The 25011-nt window shown below is 37.7% G+C and overlaps 4 protein-coding genes across 4 annotated transcripts in view; 2 read left to right on the top strand and 2 right to left on the bottom strand.

Moving 5' to 3' along the window:
* The window catches only part of LOC141906471 (uncharacterized), a 35309-nt gene extending 31260 nt beyond the window's left edge, over positions 1-4049 (bottom strand). Inside the window, exons 1-2 of the mRNA XM_074795772.1 lie at positions 3756-4049; positions 1273-1415 (exon numbers count right to left, since the gene is read on the bottom strand). Coding sequence (XP_074651873.1) covers positions 1273-1415; positions 3756-3869 — 257 coding nt within the window. The 5' untranslated portion in view covers positions 3870-4049. The remainder of the gene's footprint in view (positions 1-1272; positions 1416-3755) is intronic.
* A 289-nt stretch (positions 4050-4338) lies between these two features.
* On the top strand, positions 4339-7893 carry LOC141905785 (protein misato homolog 1-like). The gene is made up of 15 exons (XM_074794813.1): positions 4339-4506; positions 4685-4771; positions 4872-4917; positions 5199-5268; positions 5357-5432; positions 5511-5574; positions 5664-5802; positions 5875-5992; positions 6117-6248; positions 6323-6475; positions 6564-6695; positions 6790-6968; positions 7052-7150; positions 7358-7476; positions 7682-7893. The coding sequence occupies exons 1-15, from the start codon at positions 4423-4425 to the stop codon at positions 7891-7893; spliced, it is 1710 nt and encodes a 569-aa protein (XP_074650914.1). The 5' UTR covers positions 4339-4422.
* Positions 7894-7966: 73 nt separating this feature from the next.
* On the bottom strand, positions 7967-9595 carry LOC141905786 (carbonyl reductase [NADPH] 1-like). Its single transcript, XM_074794814.1, has 8 exons — positions 9530-9595; positions 9331-9418; positions 9080-9258; positions 8876-8988; positions 8591-8716; positions 8368-8509; positions 8219-8282; positions 7967-8116 (listed from the first exon to the last, which is right to left on the bottom strand). Exons 1-8 carry the CDS (start codon positions 9545-9547, stop codon positions 8016-8018), a joined length of 831 nt encoding a protein of 276 aa, XP_074650915.1. The 5' UTR covers positions 9548-9595; the 3' UTR covers positions 7967-8015.
* A 367-nt stretch (positions 9596-9962) lies between these two features.
* LOC141906311 (glutamate receptor 1-like) lies at positions 9963-18774 on the top strand. Its single transcript, XM_074795558.1, has 11 exons — positions 9963-10470; positions 11610-11738; positions 12348-12584; positions 14620-14801; positions 15225-15278; positions 15365-15580; positions 15760-15864; positions 15998-16117; positions 16560-16763; positions 16832-17664; positions 17844-18774. Exons 1-11 carry the CDS (start codon positions 10386-10388, stop codon positions 18028-18030), a joined length of 2352 nt encoding a protein of 783 aa, XP_074651659.1. The 5' UTR covers positions 9963-10385; the 3' UTR covers positions 18031-18774.
* The last annotated feature ends 6237 nt before the right edge of the window (positions 18775-25011 follow it).

Here is a 25011-nt window from a genome sequence, read left to right as displayed (position 1 = left end):
CGAGACGTTCTTACAACAAAACCACCAACAATTACGGGCGTTGAATACGTTTCAAAAATGAAATTATTCGCGCGAGCTTTTCAACGCGAACGAAAGAGAAAACGTTGTATAAATGTACGCGCTTTTTCCTGCTTTTTCCGTCTTTCGCGTGAGACAGGTGAAATTAAACATGTATAGTCTCTGTACCGTGCGCACTATACCCACGCCGCGCGGTGCTTGCGACGCACAGACGTTGTTAAAGATGTTGCCTGATCGAGCAGCTGACTGTGACTATTTCACTACTATTACTAAAAGGCGTGTACGCGGTCGTTGTATATTATGCCTGTTTGCGTTATTCATCACATCCAGGCATCGTCGTCGCAGTCAGGCGTCGTCGCAGTCAGACGTACCGAGAAAAACCTTCACAAAACCAATCAATTAATTACGAGCGTTGTTTGAAGTGCGTAAACCCGATTGACGAACAATGAAATATTACAACATGCGATTTGCAATAAAATCCTATCGATACTGAGTACCAGCATATACGAGCTAAACCTGCTCATTTTCAATTATTCCGATAAGGGTTAAAATTAAACTCACAAATGGAACAAGGTGTTAAGGCCTAACCGTGGAAAAGGTTTTGGTTCTTGAGCCGGAGACCCTTATTCTCGTACTGTTCGAGTCCTTCAGCTGCTTAGATTCATGAATAGTGGGTCGATCTTGATGAAACTTGGGTAATGTTAGTAGGGGTTCTAGTTGTGAAGCGCAAAGAATGGGTCCAGTGCGCCACCTAGCAACAGACCTTGAAGATAACCTCACAACTGAAGAAAGGGGTCCAAAATCAAAAAGTCGTCTTGACAAAATTTAGCTATTGGCCCCAAATACAACAAAATATATCCAACAATGCAATAAGAGCGAACACGTGGTAATTTCGGAGTTCCAGATTCGAGGCAGAGAATTGTTGTCACCTGTGGCTTGCTTTCTTATAAAAAGAAACAATTTATAACACATCGTATATGCATCAATATTCTTGGCATATCAAAGCAAAATGTACGTACGGGTATTGAATAAGGCTATGGTACCGTAATGTCAGTTTCCAAAAGGGAAACAAATTATATAGATTTTCAATACCACTCACGAACTCAAGGGTGAAACCTAAATAGGGGAATAATGAATTATTTACATAACCACGTCAATAGTGTCTCGCTGCAATACATTCTCATTTCCTCATGCTATGCTATTCAATAGTTCCATGATACATATACCAGGTGGCAGCACGTCCTGGTCACTTACCTGAGTATTGTAAGAGTGAGGGTTCTCTGAGCCCCTCGAATCAGCAGAATAGCCTGCGCTCGAGATAACACCTCAGATCCATTTATATTCACTAGAACATCGTCGATTTGCAAGTGACCATCGGCCGCACCTTGCGTTTCCACCTGTATCAAAAAAAAAAGAAATGTAATTCATTCAGGAATTCAAGAATTTATTCATACAATTAATAATATACAATTGAAAACATTTATTGAAAGCGTGAAGAGATTCTTAAAACTATTGCAGGAACGAATAAAATAAGCGTTTCAGTCCTCAAGCAGCTGATATTCTAACATCAAACATCCAAATATGGCAATATCTTGAATCAATATTCCCATTTCTTAACAACAATAAAACAGCATTATCGAAAATTATCCAAGTGTGCGTTTTCTTTTTTTTCTAAAAAAGTAAATTTCTCGGGATCTAGGTTTCGACACGGGTACCAGGGGTCTGTGAATAGAATTACTTTGATTGACGTTTTACAACACATTGCGTATTATGAAACTGAAATATGTTTGCCGAATAATATGTTTTCAGTTAAAAAAAGTAAATTTTCCGGGATTTAGGTTTCGACACGGGTACGAGGGTGTCCGTGAATAGAATCAGTTTGATTGACGTTTAACAACACTTCGCGTATTATGAAACTGAAATATATTTGCCGAAGACACAATCGATTACTACACAATAGGAAATACTTAAAATACTAAAGAATAGGAAATGCTTAAAATTCCGATGGAGAAAACGGCCGGCCATTTGTCACGCTGTTGAGAACATTTTACATTCGAGTAATTCAGGAAATACTGAGCACACAAGTCTATTATCGACGACGAGAATTCCTGCGGATTTTGTTTCTATTTACAACGGAATGCATTAATGTTTCCAAGTCTCTCTTATATCGAACACGTATTCTCGATTCGGCGTACAATATGACCAACCACCGAGACGAACAGACGACAACTCGGTTGGCATATTGCGAAAATTCACTTTCACTCTGCGTCGGTCCCAAACATTCGAGGAGAAAATCTAATATTCTACTTTTCCACTTCGAAACAGAATGAAGTAAGAATGCAAAAGGTCTCGTCGTAAAATTCCTTTGAAATGAGTCAACGTGAAAAATAAGAAGATTACACCAAAATAAAGCTTAGTTTTCTATATTTTCTGGGGAGATCGAAAGCCTTGCTACTTCCCCAGCCACAACATCATAGGCCCCCCCCCCCTATACTAATATCAAATTAATGCAGCCCATAAATGCAGAACACTGAAAATGTTCAGACATCTATCATAGGCTACATGACAGCATCTCTAGAGGTCAAAAATGTCTTTTTCCCCTCCCTGGAAATATTCTTAAGCTAAAATTAGAGCATTTGAGGTGACTAATGTCCCGAGGGAACCCCGAATGTATGACCCTTAAATTATGCAATCCACATTTAGATTTTATTCGTAGGTCTGAATCATAAAACAATAAAAGCCTAAAAATCTGAATGATATAAACTGTACCTTCAGTCATGCCTTGTGCTTGTCAACTAACTAACACATGGGTCGAATAAGGAAATTTATTGACAAATTAGATCTAAAGTTTGTTTAGGGATAGAAAGGTTATTCGGGGTTAGGCCTGCTACCTACCATTACCTAGCCCTGGATTAATACGTATATTGGACGTCAACTTGGACGAAATCCAAATTTTTGGTCTACAATGTATAATTATAACAAGTAGATAAATAGTCAGCTGATCCAGGAATAATAATGATTGTTATTTTAAGAAAAAAATGCCCGAAATTATCCGTCAATAATAACTGTGTTACACAGTAATAAAGATTCATGTGATTATGGACCCCATAAATCAGCTTCAATTAACCACTTGAAATGGCTGCATCCACCTCATGATTCTGCATGAAAAAACTAAAGTGACTGAAGCTATCATACGAAATTCATATAAATCAAAGATAAGTCTGCAAAATCATAGACTGTTCAAAAACACCAGAATGTGATGAAGTTAGACATATTTTCACACTTTCATTTCATTAACACAACCCTAGAAAACCTGTGAGTGCAGTTAACCCGATAAAAGTACATTGACCACCAACTTTTTTTTCTAGGTGTCAGTTCGGCCTACTGCATTCTGAAATGTTCAACAACCCTTTATTCAAAATTTTGACGGATTATGGCATCATTTCAAGACAGAAAAACTGACATTTGTGAAGGAAAAAGAAATGAAGAGCCCTTAATATTGGCGGCCAAACTGAGGACGCCTGAGAAATAAAGATACAAGGGTTGAAGATGCAAAAAGTCAGTATTTATTTTAAGTAAATAAAAGACCTATTGGTTATGACTTGGTAAACCAAGGCCCAACCCCCACAAATTCAGCATTAGAGCATATTTCACGAAAGGCCGGCCAAAATAGCCAGAAGACAGCGCTTTCAAATATCAATAAAATTTCAGCAGAAAATACTTTTTTGTGAACAAACCTTCGATATTACGAGTGGGGAGTTCAGTTCTGCGCCTCCCTGTAGACTTATACCCCACGGACTTCCACCTTGTAAAACAACCGTCAACAAAATCTTCTTTTGTGATTCATCCATGATTTAAAGCTAATCCGAAACTGTCACTGGGTAAACTTGAATTCTGTCACACGACAAATATCAGCACCACATGTCTGAGCAACTGTTCACTCGATATGGAAAAAGAAATGGCCATTGTGGCTATTTTTCCATCCTAAAAAATCTAAAAAACCCCAGTAAAACTCGACATGTCACATAGGCTTACTTTCGACATTACGGGCTCGTTCACATCTGACAGAGTTTACTTCGATCAATTCAATTTAATTTAATTGCCACCTATTATTTACAAATGTCTGATTCTATGTAGAATAGGTGAGTGCAAATAATTCGATAACTTAGTGAAACAAACATCGAAATATGAAATTAGAATAAAGTGGCAAAATTTTTCCAAAAATTTTGGATAAGGTAATTAGTGACGTCAGTAGAGTGGACTTTGGCAGTTGATGTTCAGTAATTACTTCGCTCTTCTTGATTTTGAAGGTCGTGTGGAGTCTAAACTGTCATGGCGTCGTAAATCCTGTTTTGGTGAAAAATAATTTTGTTAATCATCTCTGGTTCTTCATTCTGAAGGTAAATGGGTTCTCAAACGAAAGAAATTGTAACTTTACAACTCGGCCACTACTCAAACTTCGTAGGATGTCATTGGTGGAATTTACAGGTATGTTTTAAAGCTTTAAATGGTGCTAATTGCAAATTTGAAGTGTGAACCACTGTGACTAGGTGACAGCAGGTGCTGGCTCAGATAACTAACAGGTTTTGCTGTAATAATTTATTCATTTTTAGCAGTGAAATCATACATTATCATTTTTTTTATTTTTTGTAATATATATTTTCAGGAGGCTTCTTTTATCTACGATGCTAAGGAAAAACATAAAAAAGAAATCGACAATGACGTCCTTTTCAGGGAAGGCGCCAACCTTTTGGTAATCGGATTATAACCCCATTACTTCTGTTGAATCCGAATGATTGATGAATTTCATCATTTCCTTTCAAAATTTAATATTTCCATTTTTTACTTTCAAGGGTGAAATTACTTATACTCCAAGATTGATATCTGTGGATTTGAAAGGTAAGCAACTAATGAATGAGAGAAATTCCACAATAGATTCAGACCCAAAAAATGAAAAGTTCTTTAGTAAAATGAAATGTATTTCAAGCAACATTACGGCTAAACTATCAGCAGGTGTACTCCCGATGATGGCTAATAGAATTTAGCCAAAACATTCATTTTTGGCTGAATCTATTGAGATTTCTCTTGTTTTTCATCTTACACGGATCTGTGTATCTTCTCGACTCAACTAATGAAAATCATATTCAGATATTTAGTTATTCATTTGTTTTCGGTTGTAGGAAGTTTGAATACACTGAAAAAAGAGGGCGTTCTTTACACCCTACCCGGCGAAGAGGAGAACATTAATTGGTAGCTTACTTATTATTGCAACATTCCATTATGATATTTCATGGTTTATTTACACGGAATTCAGGAATCTTTGAAATCTTAATTTCAGGCAAAATGATATAACCCTACACAAATCTGAACAATTCGTAAAGAATGAATTTCTACGAGATTTGGAAAAAGAAGAGGTATTTGAAAAACAAAGGAAACTTGTTCAGTTATTCTTTGAATATTTGATTATTCTAACTCACCTTTTTATGATGCAGGCTTATTATCATGAACCAGAGAGTATTGATGAGGATGACGAAGACAAAGAAATGAAAGTAGAAGGTATGTAGGGCCCCTAACTCCGATAATTTTTGGCAGCAACATTTTCTTCAAGGGTCGGTTAAAATAGAATCGTCAAATTTGTTTTACAGGCCCTGCTGAAAAAAGCCAAGTTTTTGGTCCAAAATCATTGTACAATCTCGATGATGACATCAAAGTCTGGTCAGATTTCCTCAAAATACATCTTCACCCGAAAACCCTCAACATTGTCGAGAACTTCACACATGAAAGGTATGCCACGAGAATTTCTTGCATCATTTTTTATTCGATAAATTAAGTTTAATTTTGACTCATTACTTATAGTGAATTTAGCCCGTTTGATGTGTATAACTATGGTTTAAGTGTGTACAAGGATCGTGGATTCCATAATCAGCTTGAAGATCGAATTCATGTCTTTGTTGAAGAATGTGATCATCTACAGGTAAATAAATCAATCTCTTCACAAAATCTTGTTCCTGACAACTTGATTCTTCTAGATCTTTATTTATGCTGCGAAACAAAATGAGGAATGTAATCATCAGTTTTTCTTGGTCTCGGTTTTTTAGGGCTTTCAGATAATGTCTGATGTACACAATGGATTCGGGGGAATAACTGGATCTTTACTTGAGGAGATTTGTGATCAATACGAACGACCAATATTTACAATCGGCGCCATGCCCACTGTTTACGGAGATACTGTAAGATAACTCAAATATAGCCATAATTTCTAAGATATGTGTAAGGTGTATCTCCGTTTAATTGTCTCTTTCAGACGGCAGTTCAAGATAACTGTCGTATGATCAACACTATGCTATCTTATATTTCAATGGTCGAACAATCCTCAATTATGTTACCACTTTCATGTGCTATGAATCAATGGAGAAAACCGTCAAACTACTTACAATCTCCAAACCTTCAGTACAATGTAAGCTATTAATGAATGACCTCACTGAAGTGAGTTTGAGTGCCAAATTTCGTTGATTTTGGCTCATTTGTTCTAATTCTTGTTCCAGGCTAATTTATCATATCACACAAGTGCGGTTTTAGCCGCTTGTTTGGATACAGCCACTCTACCGCTGAGAAGTGACACTAACTGTCTAGACTTATATGATCTGTCACACGTACTTGCATTTTCTGGCCGAAAGGTAACTGAAATACATTGTACATTTTTGGTAATTATTATTGTTGGTAATTATTCAATAATATCGTTCATCGTTAAACTCGCTTCGTTCGTTTTAGGTCGCTAATTTACAGGCTACATTTCCATTCAGTTTATCACCGGGTGAAGGTTTAATCGATAAGCTTTTAAGACTAGGAGATAATCCTCTGTGGTATTCGTTGACACCTTGCTCGGGCAGCGCCACCGGCGACGTTGCATCACAATCAGTTGTTCTCAGAGGAATCACCAACATCAAAACGTATTTTCATCAAAATTCGAATCCTGTTTGCTCAAATTTGTATATAAAATCCATGATAAGCTTTAGAATCCTTCATTTTTCAGTTCAATGACGCAAAATTTGCCGACTTCATTGAAAAATTGTAAATCAGCTGATGAAGTTTTGCAGATTTATTTACAGGATTTGTACCCTGCAACTAACAGGTAAACGAATCAAGTTTATTTCATATCACTTGCTCCTCTTCATGAAAACTATAGATTGTTGTTGCTGGTGGCTCCATCAACAACTTAACCATTTTAAGCTTAAAACGTTTTCATTAAATCATATCCAGGAGATCATATAAAATCATATATAGGAGGGTAGAATAAGATTAAGCATATTGGTATACACCTATGTATTTTCTATTTCAGTATGGTGAATGCTTACAATACAGCGTGTAAAACATCTAAGCCATATCCGCATATATTCCACCCTAATCTGAAAACTGACGGATTGATTCACGACAATTTTCCAAGACCCATCAATCAAGGTACCCGTACATTATACCTTCAGTCTTCAGAGAAAATATTGATTGAAATTGTTTACACTAGTTATCTGGCAATTAAAGACACGCTTATTTCAGAAGAGTCCTCCGCTTAAATTCCTGTCTGAAATTGTTAAATGCCGAGAATTTCATTTCAAGTTACTGTTGTTTGAAATAAATTTCATGAATTAGATTATTACTATAATTATAGGTGTTGATTCTGTTCCCGTGTTGACGAGTCTTCAGTCGAACTCCAGCACGGCGGACATGCTGTCATCGCTGAGAGACGAAGTTAAACGAATCAATATTCATAAATTCGCGCACATCTTCCTAGAGACGCACATCGATTTAGACGAATACAACGAAGTTATCGAGAAATTAGAGAATTTAATTACGAATTATAGTTCCTCAGAAGTAATGTGATAATCGAATGATGATTCATTCTCGAGAATTCTATTTATCGGTGCTTTTGCTGTTAATAAATGTTTATTCAATGTGTATAAATGAATTCTTGTAAGATTTTTTTCATCAAAGTTCGGAAGGTTTTATTCGAGTGTTTTGATAATCTTTCTATCCTCCACATGTTCACCCTTCGGTTCTACAGTCCCCGGTGGTAATAATGCTAGATACACGGGCGTATCAGCACCTGGAAAAAGGAAAAGAAATTCAAATCAGTATAGAGAAAAATCACGCGAAAGAGACCCCCCGGAACTAGATATCATCTATTTCGCGTGATAGAAATACTGACCATCCTGAGGGCTCTTCGCTCCTCTATGCCCGTTGAGATCTGTTTTGCAGAATCCTGGACAGCACTGATCAGAGAAATACGTAGAGATTTGTCAGCGTTTAAAAACTGGTTAATAGAAATTCATGAAAATTCGGTTAGTTGATACTTGCAGCATTTACGATGATATCCTCGCGTTCATCGGTGTCAAACAGTTTCTGTTGAATGTAAGACAATTTCGTCACTCCAATCTTCGAAACGGAATAGGCGGAGTTGGAGAAGCCTTTTTCCTGGTGCGTTCCCGCTTTTGCAAGTCTAGAATGAAGCATGAAACATGATTATATCAAATAATAACGTAATTCGAACACTTTAAGCTCAATAGATTTTAGAATTTACTCGACGAATTCCTGCATGAAGGCACCCAATTCATCCATAGTCATTTCGGATTTTACCCGTTCGTGCATTTCAGGACTGAACTTTTTCAACGTCATACGGATGAGCATGCTGGATACGTTAACGACTCTGCAAGTGGTAAAGACGCAAACGTTGTAGCACTCGTCGAAGCTAACTAAATCAGTTTCTCATTTCAGAAAAATCAGTCTAGCATAAGATTATCGAAACCAAAATAATGGTTTTCAAATTTTCTACAATCATGAACAATGCTCCCTGAAACTGACTGACCTTGAATGAGGTCTGAGAAGGGGAAATAACTCTTTACATACATTCACTAAGCCTGTATAGTTCACTTCTATAGTTTTTTCCGCCTGTTCCGAGAACGGAATACCCTTATCATTCTACAAGACAATATATGAATAGACCCTTTGACAAATTGGTTAACAAGTCTAAATTCCCCCGATCTTCTTTTCTCTTGACATATTTACGTACCATAAAAGCGATTCCCGCATTGTTAACCAAGATGTCTAAACCACCGTGGGTTTCTTTCAGAAAGGACGCAAATGTCCTAATGCTGTCGACGCTAGCGATGTCGAGCTGGTGGAATTTCGGTTTTAAACCTTTTTCTGCAAGATCCTGTACGGCTTTCTCACCACGTCCGACATCCCTAGCTAAGAAATGTATCATATTCAACAGATGCAAGTTGGGAAATAATTCCAGTTTAGTGAAAAATTAGAATCTACCAGTGAGATAAACGATGGAGTCTGGGCCTAGTTTCTCACATAGCTGTTCAGCTATGCAAAATCCTATTCCTTTATTTGCTCCTGTTACCTGAAATTCATAATGAAATTACATTTATAAAAACACACTAGATTGAATGAAATTTGATTAGAAAGTTTATGACCAATTCTGAGTAGGTACGTTTGGTCGTTTAGTACTTACCACGGCAATTTTAGACATCTTCGGTCTAGAAGGTCGGTATACTGACTGATTATCTTCGCGCGTGTATGTGTGTATGAATTGCAAATTGGAGCGCAAAATCAATCTATTGATAACGACACAGTTCTCTTTGCCTATCAATAAAATCAATGTTTTATATTTTCTTAGATAAGTGACATAATAATCTGACAGATTGACGATACTTCACAAAGTCTTGAACAACTTCATAGGACGTGTGGTTAGTTGAGTAATAGCTGGGGGAGCTAGGGAAGCTAGGTTCCTGAAGTGGACCATGAAGTTGGGTGAGGTTGGGGATCCTAAGGATGGGAATTGAAGATTTGGTCGAAAATCCCAATTAGACGTCCTGTCAACTGGCGGAGGAACTGATCTAACGCGTTCATCGCAGCGACAGTTTTATTACCGACATCGGCCGAGTTACGACCTAGCAGCAGTCGGCGCTTCACTATCAGTCAGTACGCCGTACGGCTCGTACTTCTTACAGGCGGCAAATTTACTTTCATCGACGTCGTTACATAAATCTCAACCTTACAGAGCGGAATTACAATGAACACTGTAGTTTACTGATAATATATATCAACAACAACAAGACAAAAACAAAAGTGTTTTATTCGTGAACAGCTGTCGACGAAAATTCTTTTCATCTACTCTTCACGTAGATATAGGCATTCATTTACCTGTGTGGTTGCATCCTGGAAATCATTCCCATTACTAACTGGCTTAGATATCTCTATCACGATAGAGATACCAGTAAAAATCTCGCAAAAATTCTGTTATGATGATATTGGTGATATAAAAAAGATCGTGGTGATTTTGTACGTGAAATAGGATCTTTGACAAAATGAAGCGTGCACACCTCGTAGTGACGGTGTTTTTATGGGTACTGGTACTGGTGCAAGAGGCTGTAGCTCCTGGAGTGAAAGTTGGTACGTAAATGAAACATTTTTTCCATTCAGTCGTGAAGATGATGAATGATAATAGATACATACCATATTGAAATATGAATTATTGGAAATAGTTGAAAGCAATTTGTTAAATGGGAAAAATTACATTTTGTCTGAGCCGGCAGCGATGGTGAATATGAACGATTTTCTGTCGTAGAATGTACATCTTTTGGAGATAATTTCTAGGACAGTAAATGCTGCATTGACATTCAAAGCGCAAATCGTTAGTGAAGTTGAAGATGTATGTAGATTAATTGTATGCTATTGGCAATCCGCCCCCTGGGCAGATAATGTCCATACTTGTTATTCATATCACATCACAAATATACCATTTGTGCGCGATATGACCAGTGACCTTGATGACTTGATGAAAATGCTTGATACCATCACCAAGCGAAAATTGGAACTCCAACGACCTTTTGTAATCTATCATTGTTTAATTATCAGCACTACCGGGAAATTAAGAGAATTTCAGCCTTGAAGGCCGAGGAGTAGTATAAGCCCAATGAATGTAAAAAATGGCTGTACACGTAGTAGAGCTTCAGCGATTGAAACTGGAACTTCCATATTTTCTGTCTCAATTAACCGATCCGTATCCTCCCTTTTGTCAGACATATGCATCGATGTCTTATATATTCATTTTTTTCAGTCAGACACGAAGAAGACCCTCTTTTTGAGAAATAAAGCTATTTGAGTTGCCATGTTTCTTTCGACATAATGCTGCTCTAGTGGTGGTTATCATAAGATCAACGAGCTCGATCGCGGCCACAGTCAATGCGTCAATGCTTTTGCTATGCTGATACGCACAATATAATAGCACAGTCTGGTCATAATCATAAAAAACCACCACTGACTAAGTAATTAAATCCCACCGCCTATTGCATATCCAGTGAAACGTCTCTAAATGACCATAAACAAGGATATAGTTAATATCAATCAGACAGTGACAGTGTGAAACAGGACAAGGTCGCTTTCGAAATCCAACCAAGTACGGCACATTCGATTGCGACTGCGATGGTTTTCCGCATCAAAAATCCTCAACCCGGACCCCCGAAAGAACGATTGAATGACATAACAAGATGAAAGATTACCAAAATAAATCGTCTACGTTAATTTTCTAGGTGTATTGGCCAGTGATAAGGAGACGGCACGTACCGAAACTCGGGAAAGTGGTGCCATTACTATCACGTATATAGAATTACCCGATCCAGCTACTGATAAATCGAAAGAATATCAGAGACTGACAGAGGGTATGTGTACATGTTCATCAATAATGTTGCTTAATGATGATTATAAATTTCATAGCTTTCACGGTAAAATCATGACAGTTACTTGATCTCCATGTTCGGGGTATTCCTGGTGATGACGTCATCGTATCAGTGTCCGTTGATTCGAATGGACAATTTGATCAAAAAAGATATTCGTTATTCTGTTTAGCGATACGTTAAATTCCGTTATTCGAGCCATTGTGTTTTGATAGGTTTTAAATTGAGGCGCATTATTTCTATGTCCCCTTATCATCTATTTCGTCAAACCACTAAATCAAGATATGCCTGTTTTGAATTTAGACGACGTATTAAAAGGCTTAATCTAAACGGTCCGATAGAAAATCGGTCGTGAAAATGTCGGCGCATGTTAAGATATGCAAACACGAAAGTTTATTGAACCTCGAGTAATGAATTTCTTTTTCTTCTTTGTTACCAATTTATACTGGCTCAATGGCCTTAATATTCCACAACGGTTCGAAGTTCTTACTTGTGCAGTCTCTGATATAGTCTTTATAGGTCTAAGCTAATATGGAGCTTTAATGAACCTTACATTTTTTGTTTGCAGAACTACAATAACATTTTCTATTTCAGTCCAAAATATCCTGAAGTCGCAGAAAGTTGCTCTAGTGATAGCACCGGAAGATGCGACTATTCTGATCGTCACTGAATCTTTGAAGATACCGTACATGACGATATCGTTGTCCAGATGTTTGGGCGCGTATCAGTTCTGTTTTTTACCTCAACCGGAAGATTTTGGCCAGGCTATGATCGACTTGGTCGAAGCTTACGATATTCAGCGATTTGCGTTGGTTTACGACAAAACCTTGGGTGAGTGTGAACTCATGTTACGCTTCTCAATCGAGTGGGTTAGAAACACCTAGATTCGGTTCAACTTTAATCCCCCTTTGCCATCCTCGCTTGCCAGGATCTCGGAGTACTCCAAGCATGGGGCCCAAGCCAGGATTCGGTTGCCTCCCACCCGAGCTCAAGTGGGAGGCAATCGAACCCTGGCATACGAGGATCCCTTTGCGAGAAAATCCCCCATAAAAAACACCAATGAAAATGAAAAAATCAGGAATATATACAAAATACACGCATAAAATGTTTATTGAAGAGAATGCTGCGCTTTACACGATTAAAAGAACTGATTTATTTCTACGTGATTTCCATAATTTTGTTAAATAAGATATAATTTCCATTAAGCCATTCCTCATCGGGGAGCATTCTATGATAGATGAACCAATAAATCTTCGCAATGATTTCATTCAACCATATTTTTGAATAGAGCATAAGCCTTCTGAAGATAAGGGAATTCATTTTGATGTAGCCGACGATCGTTATTTTGCTAATGAAGGTTACCGACCTTTTGTTTATGGCTTATTACACCGTTTATATCTGTATAAATCACTGCAGTGACTTGAATCGAGCAATATCCCAGCGTGTACTCAACAACCGCAAAATCCCAAATGACGTAGAAACGGGCTTTGTCTATAGAAATATTCGCGGAAAAAATTGAATTCAACAAACTTATTGTTCAAACGTCGAATTTCGAATTCACTATAAAACTATTCTTCATTTCGCTATGAATTTACATCACAAATACATAAAAAGCAAAATGCAACACATTATTTTCTACGTTCTGTAGCTTACAGATAGTTACCGTGAATTTATTTAGGAAATGAGTGTTTACACAATGCTTTTGATCATGTTTTATACCGTATATACGTAACTAGTTTTAGTATGTAATTTTTAAAACACAAAAACTGCTTTCATCTTTTTTATTACGTTCGACGAAAGTCTTAGATGATTCACTTAGCTCGAGCACTTCAATAGTTATAATGTTACATTTCGAGATCATAAAAATCGTTGTAAATGCTTAATCTTTGATGGAATTTTTGCTCCTGATCAAACATTAAAGTTTATTTCGTAGATTGCCTGCCTTGCCACTGAACCTATCGATAATAAAGCCTTCTGCGTGCTTAAGCACTTTATCGACGGTAAGACGGCTTGATTTACGAGAGTTCGTCTCTCCGTTTATGGTACCCAGAGCTCATAAAGATTCCGTTCCATTGACTATACCAATTTATCGGTGCGTTTGATATCTACAGCCTGAAGGTCACTCAAGAAAAATTATGCTGAATATTATGATAAAAAGTCTACTCCTTTGAAATATGCTATAAACATCTATCCGTTTTCTTAAGATGGTTAACACTAGATCTTTGATATCTTCAAAAGAGTTATTTCTGTAGCGTTTCGTAAATAGAATATCGTAATTTTCGTAAATTCAAATTTATGTGAGAAATGATTTGGTTCCAACTTAGATTTTTTAGTAGATTTGACTGATTGACAGAGGGCAGTAATTCGCCCCTGGTTACCTATTGTGGAATCTGTGAATATGCCCTACATGTGATGCCTGATTGAATGTAATTTGTATCCATGGATACCATACCAAAAACTAGACATTTATTAGATTTTATGACATCGTTACCGGTGTAACTGCGAGTCGAGTCAACAAAAGATGCAAGGAAGATATGCCTGCCGGAAACCAATCCAGCATGGAACATTCTTGGTGCAACTACGTATGACCCATAAATTGAATAACTATGCCTAATAGTTAGAATACCCATCATATCATAATCATAAAATGATAGAATTTTCAGGAAAACGTAGTGCTAAGAAACATAAAATCTAGAAGAAATTTATGTATTTCGCTGTTTATGAAATTGGACCAAGAATAAGCATCAATACCAAGATTTTCTTGTCACTGAAACTGGTTCATATAAACTTTGTCCGGGCGGTTGATAAGCAGATTTCTTTTAGGTTGCTTTAAGATGAAATGAACGAATGACTGGTATTTTTTCAGGATCGGAAATCAGTCAACAGTTTGTGCTTAAATCGTGGGTATCGATGAATGTATGGCGCCTAAGAGGTAATGTCAGTGTGTTGACTGTACGGCAAACATTCGGTACCGCAGCAGCAGATCACGATATCGATCATTACGTGTTGGCCGTTGACCCGACGCTCATACAGATAATTCTAAAAGAGGTATCAATCTCTTAATCTTTTTTTTGATTCTTTGGAGTTCAACGTTCGATTTCAGTGGCGGATCTAGGGTCTCATTCAGAGAGGAGCCCAAAATAGAGCATATGATGAAAAGGGCATCCGATCATCGGGAAACATTACTTCATTTTGGAAGTACAGAGAGCAAGCTTATGAATTTCTAAGTACCAGTTGATATTCTAGTATCAATATTTTTCAATCCCCCTTAAAATCATTGGGTAACTAGATATTTTAGGGGATGTGCACTTCCTACACCCTCGCCTTGGATCCGCCCTGAGTTTTGGCTATCGCCCATACGCCACATATCGTTCTAACACGATTGGCTACCAGTGGAACTGGTCGCGATCTAAACACACGCAACCGGTGGAGCATAAAACCGACGTTGATAATCGTTTTAACATCTTTCAGGCCAGATATCTATCAATTTTGGGACGAAATAATCGATGGATAACGTTGAATCCAGTAAGTATTGATTGACATCGACATGAAAAAATACACGATTGAAGATATTGAAATTATTAGAATAATCACGAAATATTTCTATCCAGGGATTTGAAAACATCGGATACGACAAATTCCAACATATAAAACCGAATGTTTCTCAAGTAACCCTATTCGACACTATCGCTTCTGGCCAACGCCCGAGCAATCTGAAAGCTGTTATATTTTCTGATATATCGACGATGTTGGCTAGTATTGGTATGGCAATGATAGGTTGGAACGGGGACCTGGTCGCTAATGATGTCAACGATCAACTTTCCACGGTTAGTTTAGCCAGGTTTCTCATGATCGTCAGGATGATAGTAGCGGCACTTATATAGTCTTTATTATCTAAGATGTTAGCGACCCTAATGAAAACGGCTTCAGCGAGTCTATCGCATTTGCATTTACTCTTCGTGTCGTATACGATTGTTATCAATCTCAGCGCATTATTTCGTTACAGAATCATTACATAGGCAAAGGTGGAAATATTCAATTTGATAGTCAGGGAAGAAGAGTGAATTTCACGTTGGGTATAACGAATCTCGAGTCAACCAAAGCATTTCAGGTAAGACACGATTCTGAACGTGAGTAAACGTCAAGCCGCGTCGTATCTATGCATCATATTCTAATCAGGTAAGATTCTGAGTGTGCTGAGTAAGATGCTGTTTGTATAATCTATATTTTCAAAAATATTTCAGAGTGCTCGTTGGTGCTCAAATGCCACTATGTTCGAGAAGCGTCTTCAATTCACGCATATAGTCCCAGATCTGACGGAAGCCACATTAGGAAAAAGCGTTGCCAAGGTCGTCATTATACAGGTAACATGTTTTATTCATGAAGGGGTTGATGTTGTGTGTAAATCGGTGATCTCGCAGGCAATCGCACCGAAGTCCGTGTAAATGGATTAACGTGATGAGAACTAAAGAAAGATAAGGTTTGGGCGACCTGAACACTCGTGAATAAAATCCCTCATAAGTACACCCGTGAAATAAGTATTAGTATCAAGAAAATAAAGATAAGTATCAAGATACCAGTGCCAAGATTGGGGCGAGGACATGAAGTAGCTGGTTGATGAGATTGTCCAACGACAAAGACGGTGTAATTGGTCGTCCTGAGAAATGCATTTCTAAAATTAAAGTGATCTATGATCTTCCATTGGTTCGATCAAATGCCTTTATAATGATTTTGAAAATTGGAATCAATTCGGTCATACACACAATAAAAACTACATCTTTTTTTGTGGGTTTTTCTTTTGTTCAGGAACCGCCCTTCGTAATGAGAAGACATCGGTTTAATGAATTGAAAGGTAACAGCCGCTGGAAAGGATACTGCATTGATCTAATTGAAGAAATCAGTCGCAATATGGGTTTCAGTTATGAGTTATATGAAGTACCGGACGGCCAGTATGGGGCGAAAAACAAATTTGGCGAATGGAACGGAATCGTCAGACAACTACTAAGCGGGGTATGAGAACCGAATTTGGAATTATTTCATTTGATTTTTAGCATGTATTTAATCATTTATCATTTCAGAATGCTACCATGTCTGTCGCTCCGCTTAGTATCAACGCTGAACGCGAACAAGCGATAGATTTCACTAAACCGTTCAAAACTCGAGGAATATCGGTCATCATGAAGAAAATCCCACCGGAAATGTCGTATCTACAGTTTCTGAAACCGTTCCATGGGTTGGTGTGGTTCTGTGTGATGTTGTCTGTGGTACTAGTCGCCGTACTCGAATACATTTTTGAAAATAAATGTCGCACAGTTCGCGATGAAGGGGCTGTATTTTTCGATTGGTACGAGAGTTTCTGGTTCGTATTTGGCGCGATTGTAGGGGGCAGCACCGAATCGACTCCGATGACGATACCGGGACGAATTTTAACAAGCGCGTGGTGGTTTTTCGCGCTGATCCTCGTGTCGTCGTATACGGCCAATTTGGCCGCATTTCTTACCATCCGTCAGATTCAAGCGCCCATATCGTCTGTTACAGATCTCGCTTATCAGACGACTGTCAGATACGGCTCCGTAGAGAACAGTGGCGTCCTCAACTTCCTCAAATATACGTCTATAGAACAGTTTAATAAAATGTACGTTCACATGAATACGATTAAAGAAGATATGGTGTTGAATTCATCGGCAGGTTTAGCTCGGGTCCTCGAGGGGAATTACGCTTTTCTCTGGGACAGTACTGTAATCGATTACGAAGTTTCGCAGAACTGTAAACTGATGGCGATCGGTCCGGAATTCGACAATACTAAAGGATTTGGTATCGCTTTACCTGTCGGAGCTCCATACCGCGAGCAACTTACAATGGCTATCTTGAACCTTAGTGATTCTGGAAGACTTGGTGAACTAGAACACAAGTTAGTACTGGTCATGCTCTAGTATAAAGGCAGATAGTTAAGCCCAACGCACACGACACACGAAACGCTCGGAAACAGTTTCTGTCTCCTCTTTCCGAGCGTTGTGTGCGTTGGCATTGTCATCGCCTCAGGCTCTCCACTGATTCATAATCTATTTTCTTGTTGTCTTTTTATTATAGATGGTGGAGATCATCAAAATGTAGCAAAGATTCTTCATCTGATGACGAAACTACTGAACTGAAATTAGTGAATGTTGCCGGTGTATTTTTCGTCCTGCTTGGTGGTGTCGTTCTGGCCATATTACTATTCATATGCGAATTTACGCCCTGTATGCGCAGATGGAGAAAGAGGAGCTCGACCGCTTGACAAAAGAACAATGTTGTGTATGATGGAAGCCGAAGTCCATCGAATAATTGGGAGGAAATTGGGGTAAAAGATCTAAACGGGCTGCGAAGCTACGGCAGTAATACTTCCCAGTTAGCGCCACTAGCCTCACCAGAAAGTGGCAACACGCCATCTATCGACTTGATCGAAGAAGACCCCAAAACTCCGTTAAGCAGTCGCCAAGAGAGTTTGGTATAGTAGAGAAATATTGTATATTAGTGGTATATTAAGATCAGGTTTATGTTATTAGTGATTTATGGTGCTAAATAATGTATAATGTTATTGTTAGGTTTGTGTATCCGATTATCAACAAAAGTATAGATTCCCACTCCGGGAAACCTGAGGCCACCTGCGGGTTGAAAGCCAGGAGGTATCCGTACTACTAGACTAATGCGATTTGGATGAGACGATAATCCAATTTCATTCGGAAAATTTCAATGTACCACATATAGCATTGATTCCAGCATATACAACATTGTTTTTAACGACTTATAAATGTGACATTCGATTTCATCGAGTATAGGATTCTATATATTTTCCTTTAAAAGGATTTTCCGAAGTTCTTCCTTTCGCATCCATTTTACCGGAATATCATTACCTGCCTTGTAGAGCTTTGTTGCGCCATCTTACTACTTTTCGTGCCAATGAATCCCATGTACAAATAATATCATTTATTATGAAAATATGTTTGTGTATATGAAATGATTATTAAATTTGTATTTTTACGCGTGAGAAAACTAAAATCTTTTTTATTTTCAGTTTATTTCTTCTGTCATTCAGGGCCAAGCTTTATTGCAGTGTCAAATATTCGGTACCTAGATTGGTCAACAAGAACACATTTAGCCATGAATCTGATTCAATTTAATACATATGTTACCGCTTATGAATTTCTAAGAATTAGGTCCACCGATCTTTTAAAACGTGCCGAACTTAAACAGTACAGATAGAAATTGACGGCCGAATTTGCGTTAGTGAATGACAAGGCGACCCAATAGAACGCGGCTTGCACCAAGGAATCGGAGTAACTCGGAATAGTAAAATAGATAAAGCGTGGTATATGCAAAATAAGAAATGTACTCGTTATAGAGAGCATCATTTTGAAGAAAACAGAATCTTCGCTATTATTATTTTGTGCAATGATTTTTGTGCGGATCCTTGATTGTTTAATCAGTATAACGGTAATTATGATGTTGGTTATCACGATCACAGATACCGGTAATGTCACTTCTTGTAATACGTGAAATTGCTTGTTTACAAATCTGAGTATTTCACCAAATTGAGCTAACACTGCGCACGATTTGGCGCATCTTTCGTTGGTTTCCATTTCAATGAAATATGCTATCATCGAAACCCTCGTCATTTGAAACAGGAGAAGAATGATCAGACATATTTTCGCTTTTTTCGGCGTGCAAATTTGTGCCGCTTTCAACGGGAAAACGACGACAATCATTCGATCTATGTTCATCAAAGCGAGAGTCAAATTCGATAGACAATTACCTGAAATATTTGTTAATATATACACCATGCATAACGGGGTGTTGAGTAGTTCGTTACGAAAGACAATTCGTACGAACGCGACAGGAATAGTACCGGCCACAACATAAAGATCGAAAACCTCCAAAGCGATCATGTAAACACCGGTAGATGTTGTCCTATAGAACGGGGCTACGAGTACACATAAAGCCAGAGTATTCCCGATACTTCCCAGGAAGCAAATCACCGGTAGGACTACATAAACTACACCGATCTTCAGCTGCCGGAACCAAAGCGGATACTCCGATGATGTTGCCGCGTCGATCAAACCAGTCGTGTTCAGTTGCAAGCATGCTGTAGAAATGTTTTTCATGCTAAGTTAGAAATTCGACTCTCGCGACTTCGATTTTTCTCGTAGTAAATATATATACATTCTCGCGTAGAATTTATAATGAGGTAATATTATGCGGCGAATCGAATTTCGAGCCCAGTAGCGTATCTATACTTATTATTCATACGCAGTAAATATGAGAAACTTACATAGTAGTATAATGGAGGACTTAGCTTTGAAGTAATCGAACCTGGAGTTTTGAATCAGGTTCAATTGATGTTAGAAATGCAGAGAAAATAAGTCTAGAAACTATATCATGGAAATGATTCTGTGTTGTTAAAAACCTATAGTACCGTTATTTTATGTACGGAACATGTATATGTTTATCAGATCAATTAATTACATGTGAGAAAATTTCAAAATAACAGGTAATCCTTTCGAATCGGTGTTCTTAATGCAAAATTATTTACCTTTCTTGATCATCGAATATTTTAGTGTCTGTTGAACATCGTTAAAATGATTATCTGTATTTGATCTGTGATTTGCTCGAATAGACCCAACTTTTTAAACCGATTCACGATAAATTGAGAAGAGAAAAAGCGATCTAACGTGAATCTTAAACGCTCCACAAGATAGTTCGGCAGAATAGAAATAAATCACATCTGGACTAATCAAACCTATGGTGGAAACTAAAATTGAACCATACCACAGCAAGGAAACGACTGCACCAAAATTAATTCTATTTTCATGGACATATAGCGTTATAACCGTCATTTGATAATGACAATATAGGTCTATTCATTTTCTCTAATCAGGACTTTTGTAAATGTCTTGCGATTCATTCGTTTACCTCCATTCTAGCAGATACCATTGTCTGGCATGTATATACGTATGTTTTACGCTATCGCGTACAATTCTTCTTTTGCTCTGACAAATTCCATACATGGCTGCAATATGTTTTGAATATATTAAGTATATATACGTAGTAATTTGCAAGAGCGAATATGAAAATTTCGAATTCAATAAAATTATTTCCTCGCTCATGATCAAATTGCTTCTTCAAATTGTGTTTTAGAAGAAGCAAAGAAATGGCATCAAAGAACATTAAACCATCCCATCAATATTACCATTCGCATATTTGGATACAGTCACCACTTTGCTTGGTCCAGAGTTGTTACAGCCTATGAACTCTGTGACTGCATTATCACTTATTGATTTAAACTCTGCGTTTATATTTTCATTCCATTGCTGTATTTAAGTGAAAAATAAAATATTATATATTTTTCTGAGAATCAACTTAACCGATGTTTTAAAACGCGCCGAACTTAAACAGTACAGATAGAAATTGACGGCCGAATTCGCGTTAGTGAATGACAAGGCGACCCAATAGAACGCGGCTTGCACCAAGGGATCGGAGTAACTCGGAATAGTAAAATAGATAAAGCGTGGTATATGCAAAATAAGAAATGTACTCGTTATAGCGAGCATCATCTTGAGGAAAACAGAATCTTCGCTATTATTATTATTCTGTGCGATTATTTTTGTGCGGATCCTCGATTTTTTAACCATTATTATACTAATTATGATGTTGGTTATCACTATCACAGATACCGGTAATGTCACTTCTTGTAATACGTGAAATTGCTTGATAAAAACTATGGAAATGTACCCGAACTGATCGAATGCCACGCACGATTTGGCACCTTTTTCGTCGGTCTTCATTTCCGTAAAATATGTTTTCACAGATACTTTGGTCATTTGAAACAGGAATAGTATAATCAGACATATTTTCGCTTTTTTCGGGGTGCAAATTTGTGCCGCTTTCAACGGGAGAACGACGACAATCATTCGATCTATGCTCATCAAAGCGAGAGTCAAATTCGATAAACAATTACCTGAAATATTTGTAAATATATACACCATGCATAACGGGGTGTTGAGTAGTTCGTTACGAAAGACAATTCGTACGAACGCGACAGGAATAGTACCGGCCACAACATAAAGATCGAAAACCTCCAAAGCGATCATGTAAACACCGGTAGATGTTGTCCTATAGAACGGGGCTACGAGTACACATAAAGCCAGAGTATTCCCGATACTTCCCAGGAAGCAAATCACCGGTAGGACTACATAAACTACACCGATCTTCAATTGTTGGAACCAAGTCGGTGGGTACCTTAACGGTTCAATCATACCGGTTGCATTTTGCCGGAACCGTGCAGCGGAACTGTCGTCCATGCTCACTGAAATGTCACTCCGATTTGCCGCATCTCTTTGAATCAATTTTTCACCTATTTAATCACCGCAACTCATGCCAATATACAGCGTATTTTTGTAAACGCTAATTTGGCATCATATCAAGTAACGTTTCGTCATTATAGAAGTCAGCACAAACGAGAAACTCACGAAAGGAAAAAGGGAAAAAATGTACCCCTATTCGTTTTGCATCTCGGACTCGAACGTGAAGCAAATCTTCTTGCGGCAATGCCCGTGGCACTATAGTTTTGCCATTATTCTCAAAAATTTACCATTCGGTTCCCATTGAGTTCTGTTAATGATTAACTGAGCAACTAAACAAGTTGTAACCCGAAAGCCTTGTTACGAAAAACCAGCATTTATAGGTAATGTTGTCCTGCTTCTCCTAGCTTTAGACCAAACACGGAGAACATTCAAACCTAAGTCAGTGTTACAAACATCCGTTCAGATGGTTCCAGAATCGACGCGTGTATGCGCGCTGGTGAATATCTTTTCAGTTCGTCGAATTAAGTATATATGATTAACTTCACGTCTAAAAACTGAAATATTCAGAAGGTTCAAATTACGCTAGTTAACGATAACGATGCAAGACAAGAACTTATAAAAATCGATCGACGAGCAAATTTTGAAATCATAAAAAATTAATTCGAACTGCGGGACCTTGTGAAAATTCGAATCATTACTGAAGTTGACTACGGATTGAAAGCAACTGTGAGACTGTTAAAAGACCATGGTTATTGTATCGTTAGATGGCGGATTCAACGTGCGCGCAAAATTGCGATAGTGAATGGCAACAAAATCACCGCCTCAGAATCATCAATACTTGGCTCCAAGAACATCAATCAGAAAATTCCGAAATTCTGCGACAGCGCCCTCTCTTAAAGAGTTAATATATTTTTCTGCAGAAATTTTCTATTTTCCAGACTTCTGTTTTTTTAATGCAGAAAATTTCCGGAATTCTGAGATTTCTGTCACAAGTATGATTTCATTGAAGCGTTTCAACATCGTTCTATTATGTACGTTATTATCCACCTCGATTCGTTCGGGTTAATGTGAATTGATGATCACGACGTACGTATAGTTTTAATTCATACCTGATGTAAATCTTATTAATAAATACACTGACACAGTTATGGTGTTCCGTCATTCGTTTGCATATGATAATCCAAAAATGTTATCCTACCACGCATGTGACTATCATGGCATTCAACAGAGTCAAATTTCAATTCCTTTCCATTGAACTAAATGCATCATAGATATTCTATAAACATCCCAAGAATATCTACAGGGGTCTAATGAAGTCAGTGACTGACTACAGTGGAACTCACAACCAGGTTCTATCTCGTTACTTTGTGGACTAGTCTTTTTTACAGTCAATACAGATTTGCGGAAAATACCAACAAAAAAAAAACGTTAAAAGCCATTGTTAAGTTCCAATGCAGCACTTAGCCGAACAAAGGAAAATATTCAGAAATCAGCAGAAGTTTTATTCGTGTTTTATCAGTCGAGGATTTTAGAAATAATGATTCTATTTAAATGTATATATGCGTATATATAATGTATATATGACTGTAAACGGCCCGTTTTGAATACCTGGTAATTAATGTTCAATAATCCATATGAGCGTTTGAGTACCATTAACCTTTTAATCGCTGATATTTATATTTCCTAGGCTTTTATCTACGACAAAATTCGCTGCATAGTGTTACTATTGATGCGTATGCATTAAATTATAGTGAATTGCATCACAGTGAATATGAAGTGCTCCGGATGACATGACAGATAGATATCATATATATGAAAAATGGCTGTAGCACTTTCGTGCTATGAAGCCAATTTTCTTTTTAAATATTGTGTGAAAAATGTAGCGAGTGACAAAAGAAATGAGGATTTCGATCCGCCAGTAAAACGCACATAACGCAGGGAAACACAGAACATGTTCTCTGTGTCGTGCGGTTTACAAAAAATAATAAACATGGTTTCGGGAACAATGTTACCGAGATCAAACAGGTTTAATAAACTTGGTTTCGGGAACAATGTTACCGAGATCAAACAAGTTTGTTTCCCTGTTTCTGTGTTTCCCCGTGTCGTGTGCGTTTGGCTTTAAAACTACCTATTTCATTTACAGGAAAACGCAATGACGAATATAGTTTTGAATCATTGGTTATTGGAAAATCCATTCCATGAAAGGGTCGTTAAACTGTAGTTAAACTGTAGTTAGTGAGTATACCGATTGTACTTTTGCAGAACAATACCTGTGATCCCGATTGATAGAACACTATATCCGTGTTGACGCGATGTAGAGACAATTGTAGCGAAAAAGTCCGAAAATGTAACTTTAAGATAGTAGTTTATTCAACGTTTCGACTATATCCTAATAGTCATATTCAGGAATAATGAAGATGACCATTATTCCCTGAAGATAACTATTAGGATATAGTCGAAACGTTGAATAAACTACTATCTTAAAGTTACATTTTCGGACTTTTTCGCTATAATTGTGGGATTCTCTCTACACCTGTAGTCCATCGCAACGTCTCCAAAACAAATTTAACAAAACTAGGCGATTTCATGGGATCTAAACAACTTCTAACCGATGGCTGCCACGGTCTGAGCAAAAGAGATGGCGAGAGTCGTCTGGCTCTGGATTTTATACACCCAGACGACCACGTCATCGAAAGTCTAAAACAATAGCCAGTACTGACCATACGACCAGTTCACAGGACTTTGATTCATGTATCATGGGCACTCGTCATACGGACCAGTATTGTCTATGCATTTTGATATGCTATATCCACGTCGACTATCACCTGTGGGTATCGGTCGTATTAGAAACGAAATGAATTTAATTTCGTCAACCTGTGACTGAAACACCAGTAGTAATTCATAGATATTATGTTTAT

Source organism: Tubulanus polymorphus, chromosome 5 (assembly GCF_964204645.1).
Source record: "Tubulanus polymorphus chromosome 5, tnTubPoly1.2, whole genome shotgun sequence".
Lineage (NCBI taxonomy): Eukaryota > Metazoa > Nemertea > Palaeonemertea > Tubulaniformes > Tubulanidae > Tubulanus > Tubulanus polymorphus.
The sequence above is the reverse complement of the archived record's forward strand: the minus strand, read 5'-3'. Positions and strand labels throughout refer to the sequence as shown.

Coding starts and splice junctions, on each gene's coding strand:
- LOC141905785 (XM_074794813.1), top strand. CDS start 4,423: ATGGGTTCTCAAACGAAAGAAATTGTAACTTTACAACTCGGCCACTAC. Junction 5,993..6,116: donor AAGAATGTGATCATCTACAG/GTAAATAAATCA, acceptor TCGGTTTTTTAG/GGCTTTCAGATAATGTCTGA. Junction 7,151..7,357: donor TTGTACCCTGCAACTAACAG/GTAAACGAATCA, acceptor TTTCTATTTCAG/TATGGTGAATGCTTACAATA.
- LOC141905786 (XM_074794814.1), bottom strand. Junction 8,510..8,590: donor TTCATGCAGGAATTCGTCGA/GTAAATTCTAAA, acceptor GCTTCATTCTAG/ACTTGCAAAAGCGGGAACGC. Junction 8,117..8,218: donor AGCGAAGAGCCCTCAGGATG/GTCAGTATTTCT, acceptor TCCTTTTTCCAG/GTGCTGATACGCCCGTGTAT.
- LOC141906311 (XM_074795558.1), top strand. CDS start 10,386: ATGAAGCGTGCACACCTCGTAGTGACGGTGTTTTTATGGGTACTGGTA. Junction 15,865..15,997: donor AGTCAACCAAAGCATTTCAG/GTAAGACACGAT, acceptor AAAATATTTCAG/AGTGCTCGTTGGTGCTCAAA. Junction 16,764..16,831: donor TCAGACAACTACTAAGCGGG/GTATGAGAACCG, acceptor TTATCATTTCAG/AATGCTACCATGTCTGTCGC.